The 13,184-nt window shown below is 45.8% G+C and overlaps 5 protein-coding genes across 5 annotated transcripts; 4 read left to right on the top strand and 1 right to left on the bottom strand.

The window, feature by feature from the left end:
* Window positions 1-515: 515 nt before the first annotated feature.
* On the top strand, window positions 516-1,150 carry ATNIH1004_000172 (uncharacterized protein; the record flags this gene model as incomplete). The annotated part of the gene is made up of 4 exons (XM_033564895.1): window positions 516-573; window positions 631-650; window positions 766-870; window positions 935-1,150. The coding sequence occupies 4 exons, from the start codon at window positions 516-518 to the stop codon at window positions 1,148-1,150; spliced, it is 399 nt and encodes a 132-aa protein (XP_033430652.1).
* Window positions 1,151-1,181: 31 nt separating this feature from the next.
* On the top strand, window positions 1,182-1,646 carry ATNIH1004_000173 (uncharacterized protein; the record flags this gene model as incomplete). Its single annotated transcript, XM_033564896.1, has 3 exons — window positions 1,182-1,318; window positions 1,389-1,484; window positions 1,550-1,646. The coding sequence occupies 3 exons, from the start codon at window positions 1,182-1,184 to the stop codon at window positions 1,644-1,646; spliced, it is 330 nt and encodes a 109-aa protein (XP_033430653.1).
* Window positions 1,647-2,331: 685 nt separating this feature from the next.
* On the bottom strand, window positions 2,332-3,720 carry ATNIH1004_000174 (uncharacterized protein; the record flags this gene model as incomplete). Its single annotated transcript, XM_033564897.1, has 1 exon — window positions 2,332-3,720. One exon carries the CDS (start codon window positions 3,718-3,720, stop codon window positions 2,332-2,334), a length of 1,389 nt encoding a protein of 462 aa, XP_033430654.1.
* A 2,854-nt stretch (window positions 3,721-6,574) lies between these two features.
* On the top strand, window positions 6,575-8,341 carry ATNIH1004_000175 (uncharacterized protein; the record flags this gene model as incomplete). The annotated part of the gene is made up of 1 exon (XM_033564898.1): window positions 6,575-8,341. One exon carries the CDS (start codon window positions 6,575-6,577, stop codon window positions 8,339-8,341), a length of 1,767 nt encoding a protein of 588 aa, XP_033430655.1.
* A 1,642-nt stretch (window positions 8,342-9,983) lies between these two features.
* On the top strand, window positions 9,984-12,042 carry ATNIH1004_000176 (uncharacterized protein; the record flags this gene model as incomplete). Its single annotated transcript, XM_033564899.1, has 4 exons — window positions 9,984-10,012; window positions 10,059-11,190; window positions 11,239-11,766; window positions 11,821-12,042. The coding sequence occupies 4 exons, from the start codon at window positions 9,984-9,986 to the stop codon at window positions 12,040-12,042; spliced, it is 1,911 nt and encodes a 636-aa protein (XP_033430656.1).
* Between the last annotated feature and the right edge of the window lie 1,142 nt (window positions 12,043-13,184).

Below are 13,184 nucleotides of genomic sequence, written 5' to 3' on the forward strand. Positions count from 1 at the left end.
ATATACACCTTCAGGGTACCCCTGCACGTTCAGTTTTCTCGGCGTAGAATCTCGATGTACTATGGATTGGCTGGCCTAATCCTCTGCAATGCAACCCACCCCGGCTTACTGCAAACTCTTCCAACGTATGGCAAGTTGTCTTAGTAGTACTTTAGGTATTACTTCAGAGCATGGCGACAATGGCCATCGGCATGAGTGGTCTTGATCTACTTTGATTCTCGATTTTAGTTCTTGTCCAGACTCTCACTGATTCACTCTCTCATTCACTCTTATCCCCGGACACGCATACGCGCAGACCCTTTGCCTCTAACTACTTCTTTCATTTCCTTAGCGTTTTCATTTCCTTTCTTTTCGAGTGCCATTAAAAGAGGCTCGTGTCAATACAAGGTTACTGCCTTGACAACCTGTTCACGAAGTAAGACATGCAGGACCCTCCAGACTACAGCTACCGAAATTCTCTCCGACCGTGGAACGTCGTATGCCAGTCAGCATGCCTAACTACAACTACCCTTGTGATGGCCATGAGGGTGTACACTAAGTTCTTTTTGAGAAGATCTGCGAGTTGGGAAGACTGTATGTGTCGCGTTCTTGAGGAACCAGAGAAAATGCGCTGATTTGAACTTGCCTTAGACACCTGTCTTCTCGCTTGGGTAAGCCATACTACTTCCATATTCATATGCATCTAGCGCGAACAGCGGAGAGAGATAGAAAGGAAGAGGAAGGGGAATTAAAAGAGAGCGTTAACTAATAGTTTGATATTGTTAGATTGCGTTTATCGGATATGCTGCCATCGCCTTCGAAGCCGATAAAGTGGGGAGCGGCGTTCACCAAACGGAGATTGCTGATGACGACCTCGTGAAATATGCACAGGTAGGGGTATTCAAGAGGAGAATATAGTGGATAGTGCTGATGCGCAACTAAACTTCTTACGTAGCTTGCCAATGCATCGCAAATCATGTACGGTCCGTTAATCTTTATCACAAAACTAAGTATCCTACTGCTATACCTCCGCGTGTTCGCCCCGACTAAAAAGAGCTGGATGTACATGTTTATCCATGTACTTCTGTGGCTGAACGCCGCCTTCTATTTCGCCGATACCCTTCTCGAAATCCTTGCCTGCGTCCCTCGAGAAAAAAATCTGGCACCCTGACGTCAAAGGACATTGCGTAAATGTGGGGGTGATGATCTTGGCCACCGCCATCCTCAACACTATCTCGGACGTATCGCTGCTGGTTCTGCCCATATTTGCTGTCTGGAGTCTCCATATGCGGACAACGCAGAAACTAGGAATATCAGCCGTGTTTGCTGCCGGCCTCTTGTGAGTACTGGGATATGCGACATGGCTTCAGAGCCAAGAGCGAGGAGAAATACGCTGACCACTGAATTAGCGCTTGTTTTGCGAGTGCCATGCGGATTGACGTCAGTGTAAAGAAGAATCATACCCTTGATAGGACGTATGACTGGTTCCCGGAATTCCTCTGGACGTAAGATTTTCCGTTTCATCAAGGTCGCCAACAAGAATGCCTGCTGACGTATCTGTCTCTTTCAGATCTGCCGAGATTAGCGCCGGTATCATAGCCAGTTCTTTGCCGGCAGTCCCGTCTTTTTTTTCCGCCACGTCGGGCGAAAGGCTGTCTCAGCCATGAGCGGCGATAACAAAGGGACGAGTAGGTCGGATCGTTATAATCTGTCTAGAAGGCAAATGCGGAGTTCCACCAGGAGGTCCGGGTGGAAGAATGGCGGCCATGAGGATAGCTTACCACGAATGGAATACAATGAACTGGATGAGATGCATGGATGGCAGGGAGGTCATGAACCAGGGATGATGAGCAATGAAGTTAGTTGCGGAGACATAGACGGCAACTACTCTGGAAGAGATAGGACTTCGCTTTCTGACAGCCGAACGAGCCAGAAAGGCATATTGAAAACGGTAGATATAGACGTTGAAGAGTCAGAGGCCCGCTGAAAAAATATAAGAAAAAAAGAAAATAGATACATTTCAGTTGCCATTGACATTACTTCTGCCGCAAGTGAGCATTAATTCTCAGGCCCTCATATCTAAGAAAGTTCCGACAACTGGGACGTCCATGAGTTCTGCGAACTGCTAATTTTAGCTGATGTGACATAGCTGATGCGACTTAGCCGATGCTGGGCTGACAGTGTACATGGACTTTATTTCTCAAGTCAGAGGCCACAATGCCTCCCATCAAGTTGTTAGCTGTGTGCTACTATTTGTTCCAACGGCGGTGCAATCTTCCATTTACTGTTTTACATGTTTTTAGGCCTATGCACTCGGCAAGTAGTACAACCACTTTCCAGGTAGCCCCCAGATCACCACCAAGAAGTCACAAACTCGGTACCCGGACGGGATAGCGCCCAGTCCTCGACAGTTCGTATCACGACACGAACTTGCCGTTCTGTAGCCAAGATGACATCGCATGTATTGACACGATGAGCTTCACATATCCACGGTCCACTGGTGCACGGGCTCGTTGAACACATTTTTTTGGCTACTTGCGAGCATCCAGTCTCTTCAATCTCGATCACTTTAGCCACAATCTTGGCGGCTAACATGCCCTCACAGATCCCCTCTCGACGCGGGTACCGCTGCAAAAGTCTGAGTGCCTGGTGTCGGATCTTAGGCTCGCGGCATCGGACCCCGATCCAGAACAGAGGCTCGACGATACCAGTCTCTAGGCCAAAGTTTGCATGCGTCGGCCGCTCGGCGCTCTGGTCCCTCCCCAGCACTAGACTTTTTAAATCCCCGAGGACCCGACTAACCGCTTCAATTATGGCCACATAGTCGCTGAGGAAAGCATCATGAGCCAACTCGCATTGAGTTAGGTTTGTGGCAAGAAGAAGTCCAGTAAACTTCCGCCGAATTGTTAACAGATCTATAGCTTTGCCATGATCACTTTCCAACAGATCTTTTAAGAGGTTGGCTAATTTTGCATCCCACTCATGTAGGCGGTGCAGATACGTCAGCTTTTCCGCTGACACGACGGATTGCCGACTCAGACTCCAGGTATCAGGACACAGCAAAAACCGCATTACCCCGTTGAACAGTACTTCTAAGGACACGTATGCCTGGAGCAAAGTTGTAAATGGTGCTTTGGTCGACGACAGAGTTATCTGACTATCCGCCCAGTTTAAGGGAGGGGTTTGCCAAAGAAGATATGGGCGAACTTGTGAGTCGAGCCTGGTAAATACCAATAGTAGCATGTCGGCTCCGATACGGTCTTCTGGCTGACTGATGAGTTTCGATCCGAGTTCCCACTGATGGAATAACTTCAACCCATTGTTGATGTGCATAAAGGCCTGCCATTGGCGGCCCTGTAGACTGCACATACAGGTGAACAGAATATTGGTGGTCAGTACAACCATTCTGTCCAGAGCAGTCAAACACTGCTCTGAGAGCAGCTGCATGAGAGATTGAATGGCCCTGTTGGACTGTTTTAATGCAAACCCAATGTTTCGATTCTCCCAAATCCTTGGTCGACTCGGTGGCGTGCTTTCAGTGACATACTCGCGATGGATGCTGGCAAGAGCAGTCATACAGTGCCAAAGCGCCGGGTAATGATGCGATATCTGTAAGAGCCTACGAGACCAGAAGCCGAAGTCAAATAATCCAGCCAACGTAGAGGTGGTGACCGAGCAGAAGAAGCCGAAGCTCTCTCTCTCACCCGTATCTTCAGACAGGAAGTCCCATGCGGACGGCATTTGTGGCAGAGTAGATGAAAAGCGCTCTTCGTGCACGATCCAAGTTTGTTCATAGCCGTCACAGGTCCGTCCTGTCGACCGACATTTCTGGCAACTACCCGTCGTGGTCAACTTGGCCCCTTTGGATAATGGAATTGCTCGGCGGTCAGCAAGACATTATGCCACGCACCTTGGCTTAGTCTCATCACATTTTATTCTGCGAATCCTGATTGATGTCAGTTCAGCTGTTCAACCGGCATGGGCAGAACCGCGTACTTGCAGGTCACGCAGCCTGTTCTCACTCTAGGTGCCCACCGCCTCTGCCTTTGACGACTCTTTCGGCTGGCCGGCGTCCGTGTTGTAGATGACTGCATCGTAAACCTATGTCGCCGTCGCCACTGTGCAATAATTGTTTGTTCTTGGGACAGAAAAATATCTGGATAAAATAGACCGGATGCCAGGAAGCCAGCCGATCAGGCTGACAACAGCACGTTCTGTTTGTCGCCCAGTGGATCGCCTGAGGCAATGCCTTATAGCGTGGCTAGTCTGTAACAAGCTTAGTCTGCAAAGCGACTAGCATCGTAATTGGTCTGGTCGTCTATGCTTATGCAATCCTTTTTAAACAGGAAAGACCTGTGACTTATCTTACCCGGGAATGATATTTTTACGCCGGGTATTACCTCTGGGCCAGTCTCATCTCTGATTCTGTGCTTGGCGATGTCTGGGGTGCCTCTGCGGGAGCCGCTTTAAGGGGCCTAAAACAGGTCGGACTGCAGGCATTGTGTTTCAGGCGTTGTTGGCATGTTTCTGGTGTTGTATTTATATCGGGCAGGATTCGTTAGTGGCAGCATCTGGGCCGTGGTACTTATAGTATAATATTAAGAGGTCCCCACGGACCTGGCATACCTAGCGGTGGTGTTGATTAGCACAGTAAGAACAGTGGGGTAGGTGAGGTGCAAATACAGATAATATACCTAAAATACAGGTATTATGCACACTGTACAACATTATAGGACAGATTATAAAGCTTAATTCAGAATACCCAGCACTGCAGGAAGTAACAGCACCCCCGGAGAATAATATTCGCTACCCTCGGGTTACTAAAGCAGACGATTAGAGAGATTTTAGGCTATAGATTAACTACGCGTAGACCACTAACCTAATTACGAAGTAGATGTTACATGTGGAAATACCGGGAATCACAGCATCTCAAACAGCATCTCAACCAACTGAGTCTCTTACATTCCTATCTGAGGCGCTCTAGATGCCCTCTTGAAAGTTCAACTAAAGGATTCAGGGGTAGAATCCACAAGGAGGACTCTCCACCAACCCGGACTGATTATATTATATCCACAACAGAAATAAAGCTATTAAATCAACTCTATTCGATGCCTGCAACGAAAACACTAAGCATGGAGAGGAAAAGAAAAGGATAATAGTCGATGGTGTAATAGATATCGCCACCTACCGTGCCTGGCTGCCTCCCCCACTACCAAAAGTACCAAACAGCGCGAACAAACGAACACTGCAAACCGACCTCGCGCCGATCTTCACGACAACTGCCATGGCGGTAAAGAAAAGGGTAGATGGTTGTAAAGTAGTTGAAAGAGATCGTGGGGATTAAAATATATTGACTGTACGTAGTGCAAAAAGGGTCACAAACTCCCAATTGGATAACTACCCAGTAACCTTCCACTATAACGAAAAAAAGGTACCGAGCGATCTGCAACCGCGCTGACACTCTCTGTGAAGATTGCTACCTAGAATGACAATATTGTAATGTCATGTCTTTGGGGGTTCAAAGACAACACCTGTTGTGTGTTTTCCGCATTCACTTGACTATGGAGTCCAACCTGAATGTAATGCGAACAACTCTTTTTATTTACTTATTCTTTTTTGCTCACTAGCCTTCTGTGGATGGTAACTGAACCAACAAGTAGGCTATCAAGCTAAGCTTAATAAGGGTAGAAGGAATCGTATGTGGATAAATATGAAATGATAGAATACACTTCTTGTACAGCCGCCAGCAAAGTCACTTTTACCAACAAGCTGTAAAATTTTATTTTTAACTCCCATTGCCTAGACTTTAGCAAACCAGAATTATCAAGTAGTTAGCTTAAATGGAAGGCCGCTGTAAATTTTAAAGTTATATCGTATATTTCCTATATTAGTTTGAATTCTTCATTTTTTTACCTCGCCTTTATAGACGCGAGATGTTTTAGTTTAGTTGAATCAGAGACCTAATTCAATGAAGGATCGATAATTGCGAATACGCCTAATTTTATGGTCGACAATTCTTATCTCGTTCTTATTCTGCTACCAAGATTATTGGATAAGATCACTTATAGTGCTAGCGTAATGACCTGCTTGAATAGATAGGTAAACCTATCGTGCAAAAAACTGTGAGCACCTCCCTCCTGCCTCATTCGGCCGTTTCGCTTTAAGAGGGCTCACCCCCGGCGAATCATAATATTTCTGTAAACAATCACCTCATTCTTCGCTCACCATTCGCTCACCATTCGCTCATCCATAGTTTCTTCGTGCCGACGCCAGTCCACACTCCTTTGACATTCATCACTGTGTATTGCATGTGGCTCTACAAATATGCATGAAGGCAGAAGGATGGTAATTGCCCCAACCAGTCTTTGGCTACAAAAGTGGCAAATTTAAATTTCATTTTATTTGTCTTAAGTTTAAAGGAATCATGAGGCCATCATTGACCTATCTGATTCGACTTGGACTATATGCGTGGACTAGGATCGTCCTCCACATTCATCAGGCCTTATCCTCTATCAAATCACGGTACCACTCATTAATTCTACAGCTTGCAACCAATGACTGCGAAGATTTTAATTCTCCTGAATCCTTGGATAGCATGGTGGCTCAGATTTATGATGAGCTGTGTGAGCCATGGCTAGGGGAACGAGTACCCTCCTGGGGACCAGCGAAAAAGAGCACTAGTAAAGGCTTTATTCACTCTTGGACTGATACCATCTCAAAGGATATTGGCACAACTAGACATTATATAACTTGCGACGGACACTACAACGGAGTCCAATGTATTGGGAGATGGAATCGACGAAGACGTGCGTATTTTTCCCCGGGGCTCTATTGCATTTACGGCAGCTGGGTTACATTCGACGGCAAAATCATCACCGAAACCAAGCCTGCACAGTCTAAGATTTCCGATGCCCCGAAAGGTAGAAATCTGAAACGATTGAGACGACTTTGGGGAAAGCATGCACTAAGGTCAGAAACTGCTGATGCTGAGCCCAGCCAGGGAAATGACCAGTTCTCCGATTTTGGATTGTTGAAGGAAGAAGAGATCGAAAAAGTATACCTTATGATTAACAAAACTATTCCGAAATGCGTGAATGCTGCCAATGACGGCAATCAACGAAAGTTTTTCGGTCGGGGTGAAGGCGGCTGGGAGGGGTTGACGACATCAGGCATAGTAGTGAAACGCGACACTGGAGCACGTGTCTTGGGTAACTATAAAGATTGTTGTCACACCGAGCCTGGTGGTCATTTTCGTCGTGGTGACCTTGAAGCCTGGGCCACGTGGTGTTCGTGGTCGACCTTGTCGACTCGAGACGGCCGTTGGCGCCCAGGATACCATCTGGAGGTGCTCCTTTTGTATCTTGCTACCATAGTTGACTATGGTGCCAATCGTGAGCTCTGGCGTAATCGAAACTTGCCATGGGTTCTAGCGGCTAAATGGGTGTGGCAGCATACTCCTTGCGATGTCCATCAGCTCTTCGTCGACGGGATCGTCGGAGATGTAAAGGAGATGGTCAGGCGCGAAGTAGAGCGCCTGGACAATGTGCTTCCAATATCCTACCAACCTGACAATAGCAAGAACCGCGAGACACAGTACGCTGCTATGCGTGATCGGTGCGGGGAAGCTGTCACACGGCATCTCTGTGGACAACCCCTTAGCTCGGCTCGCGGCTATATATCTGCATGGGTTCAAATTGTGCCTAACGATATTCAGGACTATGAACGTGATGTCCTAGGCGGAGAGACAAACAATCTTGTCCGGGGTCTCACCAGTGATCAACAGGTGGTGGACGCGGCATATATGATCCTACTGACCACTGAACGAGCAGTAGACGACGAGGACTATGATATGGTAGATCTCGTCCTCGGTACTGTGAGCTACTACCTGCAGCACTGGAGATACAACGCCTCTAAGCAATTCGAGCGGTACCAGGCCATAAGCGTACGAGGTCGAATGTTCGGAAATCCCCCGGAAGTGATGGAGCTGTTGCAGCTGGTTCAGCAGTTTTATTCAGCATCCAACGATTTGGCAGACCCATATGGGATGCTATATGACCGGCTGAGTGCAAAATTGGAAACATGCTATTGGGGTTGCACTTGTGATGAGAAGCCCAGTGGTCATGATAATTGGGAGCTACTTGCCCAAAGTTTGGATTATCAGGATGAGAAGCAGGAGGAGCGCAAGCTTATGGCGTTGGCCGCCCTATGCATTGGAGCAAGTCACGGTGATATCAACTGTGAGTGTGGAATGGATCTAGCATGTTACGAAGGATTTGTTCGTTTCTTCCACCCTGACACCGGTTTGATACCACGAATGCACTACCGGACAAACATCAAAAGCGCGAACATTATAGCCGAATAGTCTACGGAATGAGGATGGAATGAAAAGTAGCTCTCAAACAGAATCAACTTTTGCAATGAAGCGGACATTGAAGTATCTTTGTTGTTGAGGAGTTGGAAAACTGCCGGCTGCATTCAGCAGCATTAGCGATCTGATACTTGGTTAGCGGTTCACTTCCCGTAAAGCATCATAGATAAGCTAGATTTTGATGGTGCTAGTCTTGGTGCCATTTTATATATGGTAGTCCCTAAAATTTAACGGTAAAACCGCAAGGGCTGGTTGATAGGCGTATTCTGCTGAAAAATGGGATTAGGATACTTATACTTTTCCATTGAACTAAAATCTTCGCCCCGCTCGACAAGCGCTAAGATTTTTAAAACCGACTCATGAGCACGACTGGTTGCATGGATAACATGAAAGAGTGGAAAGGTCCTGGAAATAGAAGTGCTAACAGCTCTTCTACCTCAGCAATTGTTGCCTTCTTTATTTTTGCAAAACCAATAATCGTGCTACATATCTTGCTCAGGAAGCAGTGCAGAAATACAAATATAAATTAGGTAAAAAAGGACATTCAACAATACTGTATTTATTAGTACATGCCAGTTTCAGCACAATACGCACCAGAAGACTTAGAATTGATTTAAAATGTGTCGACCAAGTAGGCCAGGCCAATATTACTCATTATTCAGCATCCGCTCGGTCCGACTTTGTTCCTTTGTTTTCACTTTTTTATTTAGTTCTCCCAGATAGATTCAGATAGATTCAGATAATTAAGAGACCTAAGAGACCTTCCTTTTCAATATAGATGGATCTCTTCACTCTCGCAGAAAGTATTAATTATGGGTAACAGAGCAAAAGGACTCTTAATAGTTAGTCAAATCTTCTACTGTTTGCTCCCAAACAAGCAATGCTGGACTATTATAGTAGTGTGGGGGCTTTGACTTAGAAGTACTAATGTTAGAATCGTGTAATTTTTAATGCTTTTAAGGTTGACAGCTAGCTCTATTAGTATTAATGATGCTATGCTACTATTTATTGGTGAGCGGTGTCTCAAAAATTTTAGGAAAGTTGCCAAAAAGCAGCCGAAATAGGTGGAGAGTATTCTAAAGACGGTAATGGAAGCCCTGGAAATATAAACCAATAACAAAGATTAATTATATCAGTATAGAGAATATTTTCTATTCAAGATAACCTTTATCGTTCGCTGGTGCTGGAATGTAAGTTCCCTTGCCTAGAACGCAATCTCTTGTTAATAAATTATGCTCATACCCGTCTCCGGTCTTCTGTTTTTCTCCCTGTAAACAGCGAGCGTTTGATGCAGTAATGCGACGTGGTCTCTAACCCCTTGCCCTAGTCAATTTGACTGAGTTGCTTAAATGCTTAAGTAACTGAATGCCAGGTCTCTTTCTGACCCTCCCTCGTTTTCTATTGCTAGTTTTTCGCATCCTGTGGATCTTTTTTAATCCTTTCAGCCAATTTCCATGACTATTATGGAGACTCCTTCGGAGAAAGACTGGGCTTCGCTTAACTTGGACTGGGTTGGAGACAGACTTGGTCTTCAGACATCCAGAACATCTGAAAGACTCAATCAAATTGACCGTGTTCGCGCCAACGGGGTTGGTGACCATGTCGCATTACCACAGCTAGTAGTTTGTGGTGATCAATGAGCAGGGAAAAGTTCTGTCCTGGAAGGTATCACCGGGATTCCTTTTCCTCGCCAGGATGGTCTCTGCACCAGATTTGCGACCGAAATCATCCTCCGCCACGAGCCGGGAGAGCAACATGCTACTGCCACTATTTTGCCTCATGTCTCGCGGGGAGAAGAGGAAAGGCTTAGGCTAAGGGCATTCCAGCATAGCCTCCGTGAATTCTCAGACCTTCCAGGTCTCATAGAGGAAGCTGCGAAGTTGATGGGGGTTCGTGGTTATGACACAGAACCAGATGCACCTGCCTTTTCAGAAGATGTTCTTCGCTTGGAGTTGGTTGGTAACACAAGGCTGCACTTAACAATTGTTGACCTGCCCGGTTTGATTTCTGTGTCTGAGAATGAGGAAGATGTTCGTCGTGTCCGAGATCTAGTGGATTTATACCTTGAAAATTCGCGGACAATTATACTGGCTGTGGTTCCCGCAAGCAGTGATATCGACACTCAAGGGATTATTCAAAGAGCTCGCCACTTTGACAAAGACGGACTTCGAACTGTTGGCATTATCACCAAACCGGACCTTATTAACGCTGGCACAGAATCCCGTGTTGCTCGCCTGGCCAAGAATTTAGATGGCCCAAAGTTAAACTTGGGGTTCTTCCTCCTCAAGAACCCGACGCCAGCGCAACTAGAACAAGGAATTACGTTATCGGAACGCTGTAAGGCAGAGTCAGAGTTCTTCTCAACTGGAGCTTGGAAAAGCCAAGGCCTTGATCCGTCGCGTGTAGGAGTTGACAATCTTCGATCATTCTTACAAGACCTCCTTGACAGTCACATTGAGCGTGAACTGCCCAAAGTCCGTCGAGATGTGCGTCGTTTGTTAAACGAGATCAATGAGGAGCTTGTTGACCTTGGAATTGAACGATCATCTCCGAGCCAAACCCGCATATACTTAACACAGATCAGCAGTGACTTTCACAATTTAGTAAAGGATGGTGTGGAAGGTGCTTATGGAGGTCGTAATGCTGCCTTTTTTCAAGTTAGTGGGGATCTATTTGTTCGTCTCCGTGCAGCTGTTCACATGGAGAATGAGAAGTTTGCCAGTTATATGAGGCAGCATGGCGAGAAAAGGAAGGTAGTGTCAGATGATCCGGAAGACAGGGTTAAAGTGGAGGAAGGTCAAATCCCTGTGACAGATGAACAAATGACCTCGTGGGTTAGACAGGTAAAGATCTGTTATTTTTCCATAGCTTGCTTCACCTAACGCATACAGATATTCCATCAGACGAGAGGGCAAGAATTGCCTGGAAACCATAACCATGTCCTTCTCACAGAATTATTCCATGCCCAATCAGGACGGTGGGGAGTTATCGGCCGCCAACACGTGCATGCTGTTGTGGGTTTAGTATCTCGATTTGTAGACTCTGCATTGGCATTTGTTATTAAAGATCTGAAGGTCCGTCAGAATCTAATGCAATCAGTCACAACCACATTGGACAACAATATTCGAGAAGCCAATAAGGAGTTTGAAAAACTGTGGCAAGACGAAATACTGCATCCAATAACATACAACCATTATTACACAGACAATATTCAAAAAGCACGGCACGATCGAGCCAAGAAATATCTGAAAGACTCCATAAAGGAAGCCATCGACGAGGATTGGAATGGCGAATTCCATATTAGTGACTCACCCGCTGAGATTCACAGACTAGTGACATCTCTGCAGGATCGTGTAATTGTTGACATGACTGAGCAGGCCTGTCTGGACGCGAGGACTGATCTAGCTGCCTATTATAAAGTATGGACCAACTGATATACTCAACTTTACGCATCAAGACTAATATCATTTCAGGTAGCGATAAAGACGTTTATCGACAACGTGTGCCGTCAGGTTATCGAGCGACATATCCTTGCGAAGCTTCCAGGCGTCTTTGACCCAGTAATTGTTAGCAATTACACGGACGATGAATTACTCCGATTGGGAGGTGAATCAACCCAGGTTCACCATCGCCGGGTTGAAGCACGTCAGCTTCAAAAGGCTTTAGAACGAAGTCTTCGGGATCTTGAGAACTAACAACATCCTGTTTCGCTCCGGGCATGGTTTTTTACCCACCGAGTTTTTCCCATGCACTCAACGCAAATGCGGGAGTGACTTCCATGTTTGTGATTATTTTTGTCCTTAGTGTCATGAGCTTAATTCAATATCATAGTACAAGGTCCTTTCTTAAGTGGAGGGAGCCAACTTAAACTAATGACTACTTAGACAAAGGTTCTTCACGCCAAATATGCAGTATAACTATATCATACCCTCACCCTGAAGACATTCACTTCAGAAATCTTTTCTGCTTTAATATGCCGTCAACGATAGCCTCCTTCCCTGCTCTTCCCTGTTTTATTATTGTAGTAATCCTTTTGCATGTAGCCACTGAATATGGGGAAACTCTCCGACGCATTGAAGGCTTCTCGGCATGAGAAGAAATGAAATTCTCATCATGGATTAACGTCAAGAAGTTATGATCCGGGTGCCCATTGACAGAAAGATGCTGAACGGATACGAGTAGAGCATCGAAGAAGTCTAAGGAAAGATATAGGGGACGGGTGCGTAACTACGAGGAGTGTGCTTCTTGTCCATTATATACAACCTGTACCTATTGACATATCTTGATAGGTTGCCTCATCGACGAGAAGAACCTGCCTGAAGGTTATACAGTCGGATGGGGACATCTGGTCCCAACACTTGAAGAGCTCAAAGAATACTTTCAGTTGCTCACTAAGTCTACAGAGAATAGGCTTGAACCTGATGGTCGGCCACAATTGATACGGCTCTTGTCCAGCCGAAGAATTTGTTCCAGGCTTTTCCCTCAAGGCTGGATCTCTCCGGATGATATTTTCGATGTTTGAAAAAGGTAAATAACTAAAGCTCAAGTTCTCTCTACTCATCAGAAATAATAAGCCATTTGTTTCGGATAATCTTGTAATGTTTCTAGAGCTTTTCCCATTCTGATTTTGGCATACGGTCCGTTATAGCGTCGGGTTTGATTCGAAGTAACACCTGATTGTCTGGAGTGAAACCAGGGACATGGATCACTTGCGGGCATGATACAAAATGAAGTTTTTGAGGGTGACGCTGGAACCGGGCTGAAAACACCATGTGAAGCTGATCTTCTATAAAAATGACGTTGGAGAAGCCCCTGAAGTAAGATATCCCGAATTCTG

Source organism: Aspergillus tanneri (genome assembly GCF_003426965.1).
Source record: "Aspergillus tanneri strain NIH1004 chromosome Unknown AapTan_2_pilon_pilon_pilon, whole genome shotgun sequence".
Taxonomy (NCBI): Eukaryota; Fungi; Ascomycota; class Eurotiomycetes; order Eurotiales; family Aspergillaceae; genus Aspergillus; species Aspergillus tanneri.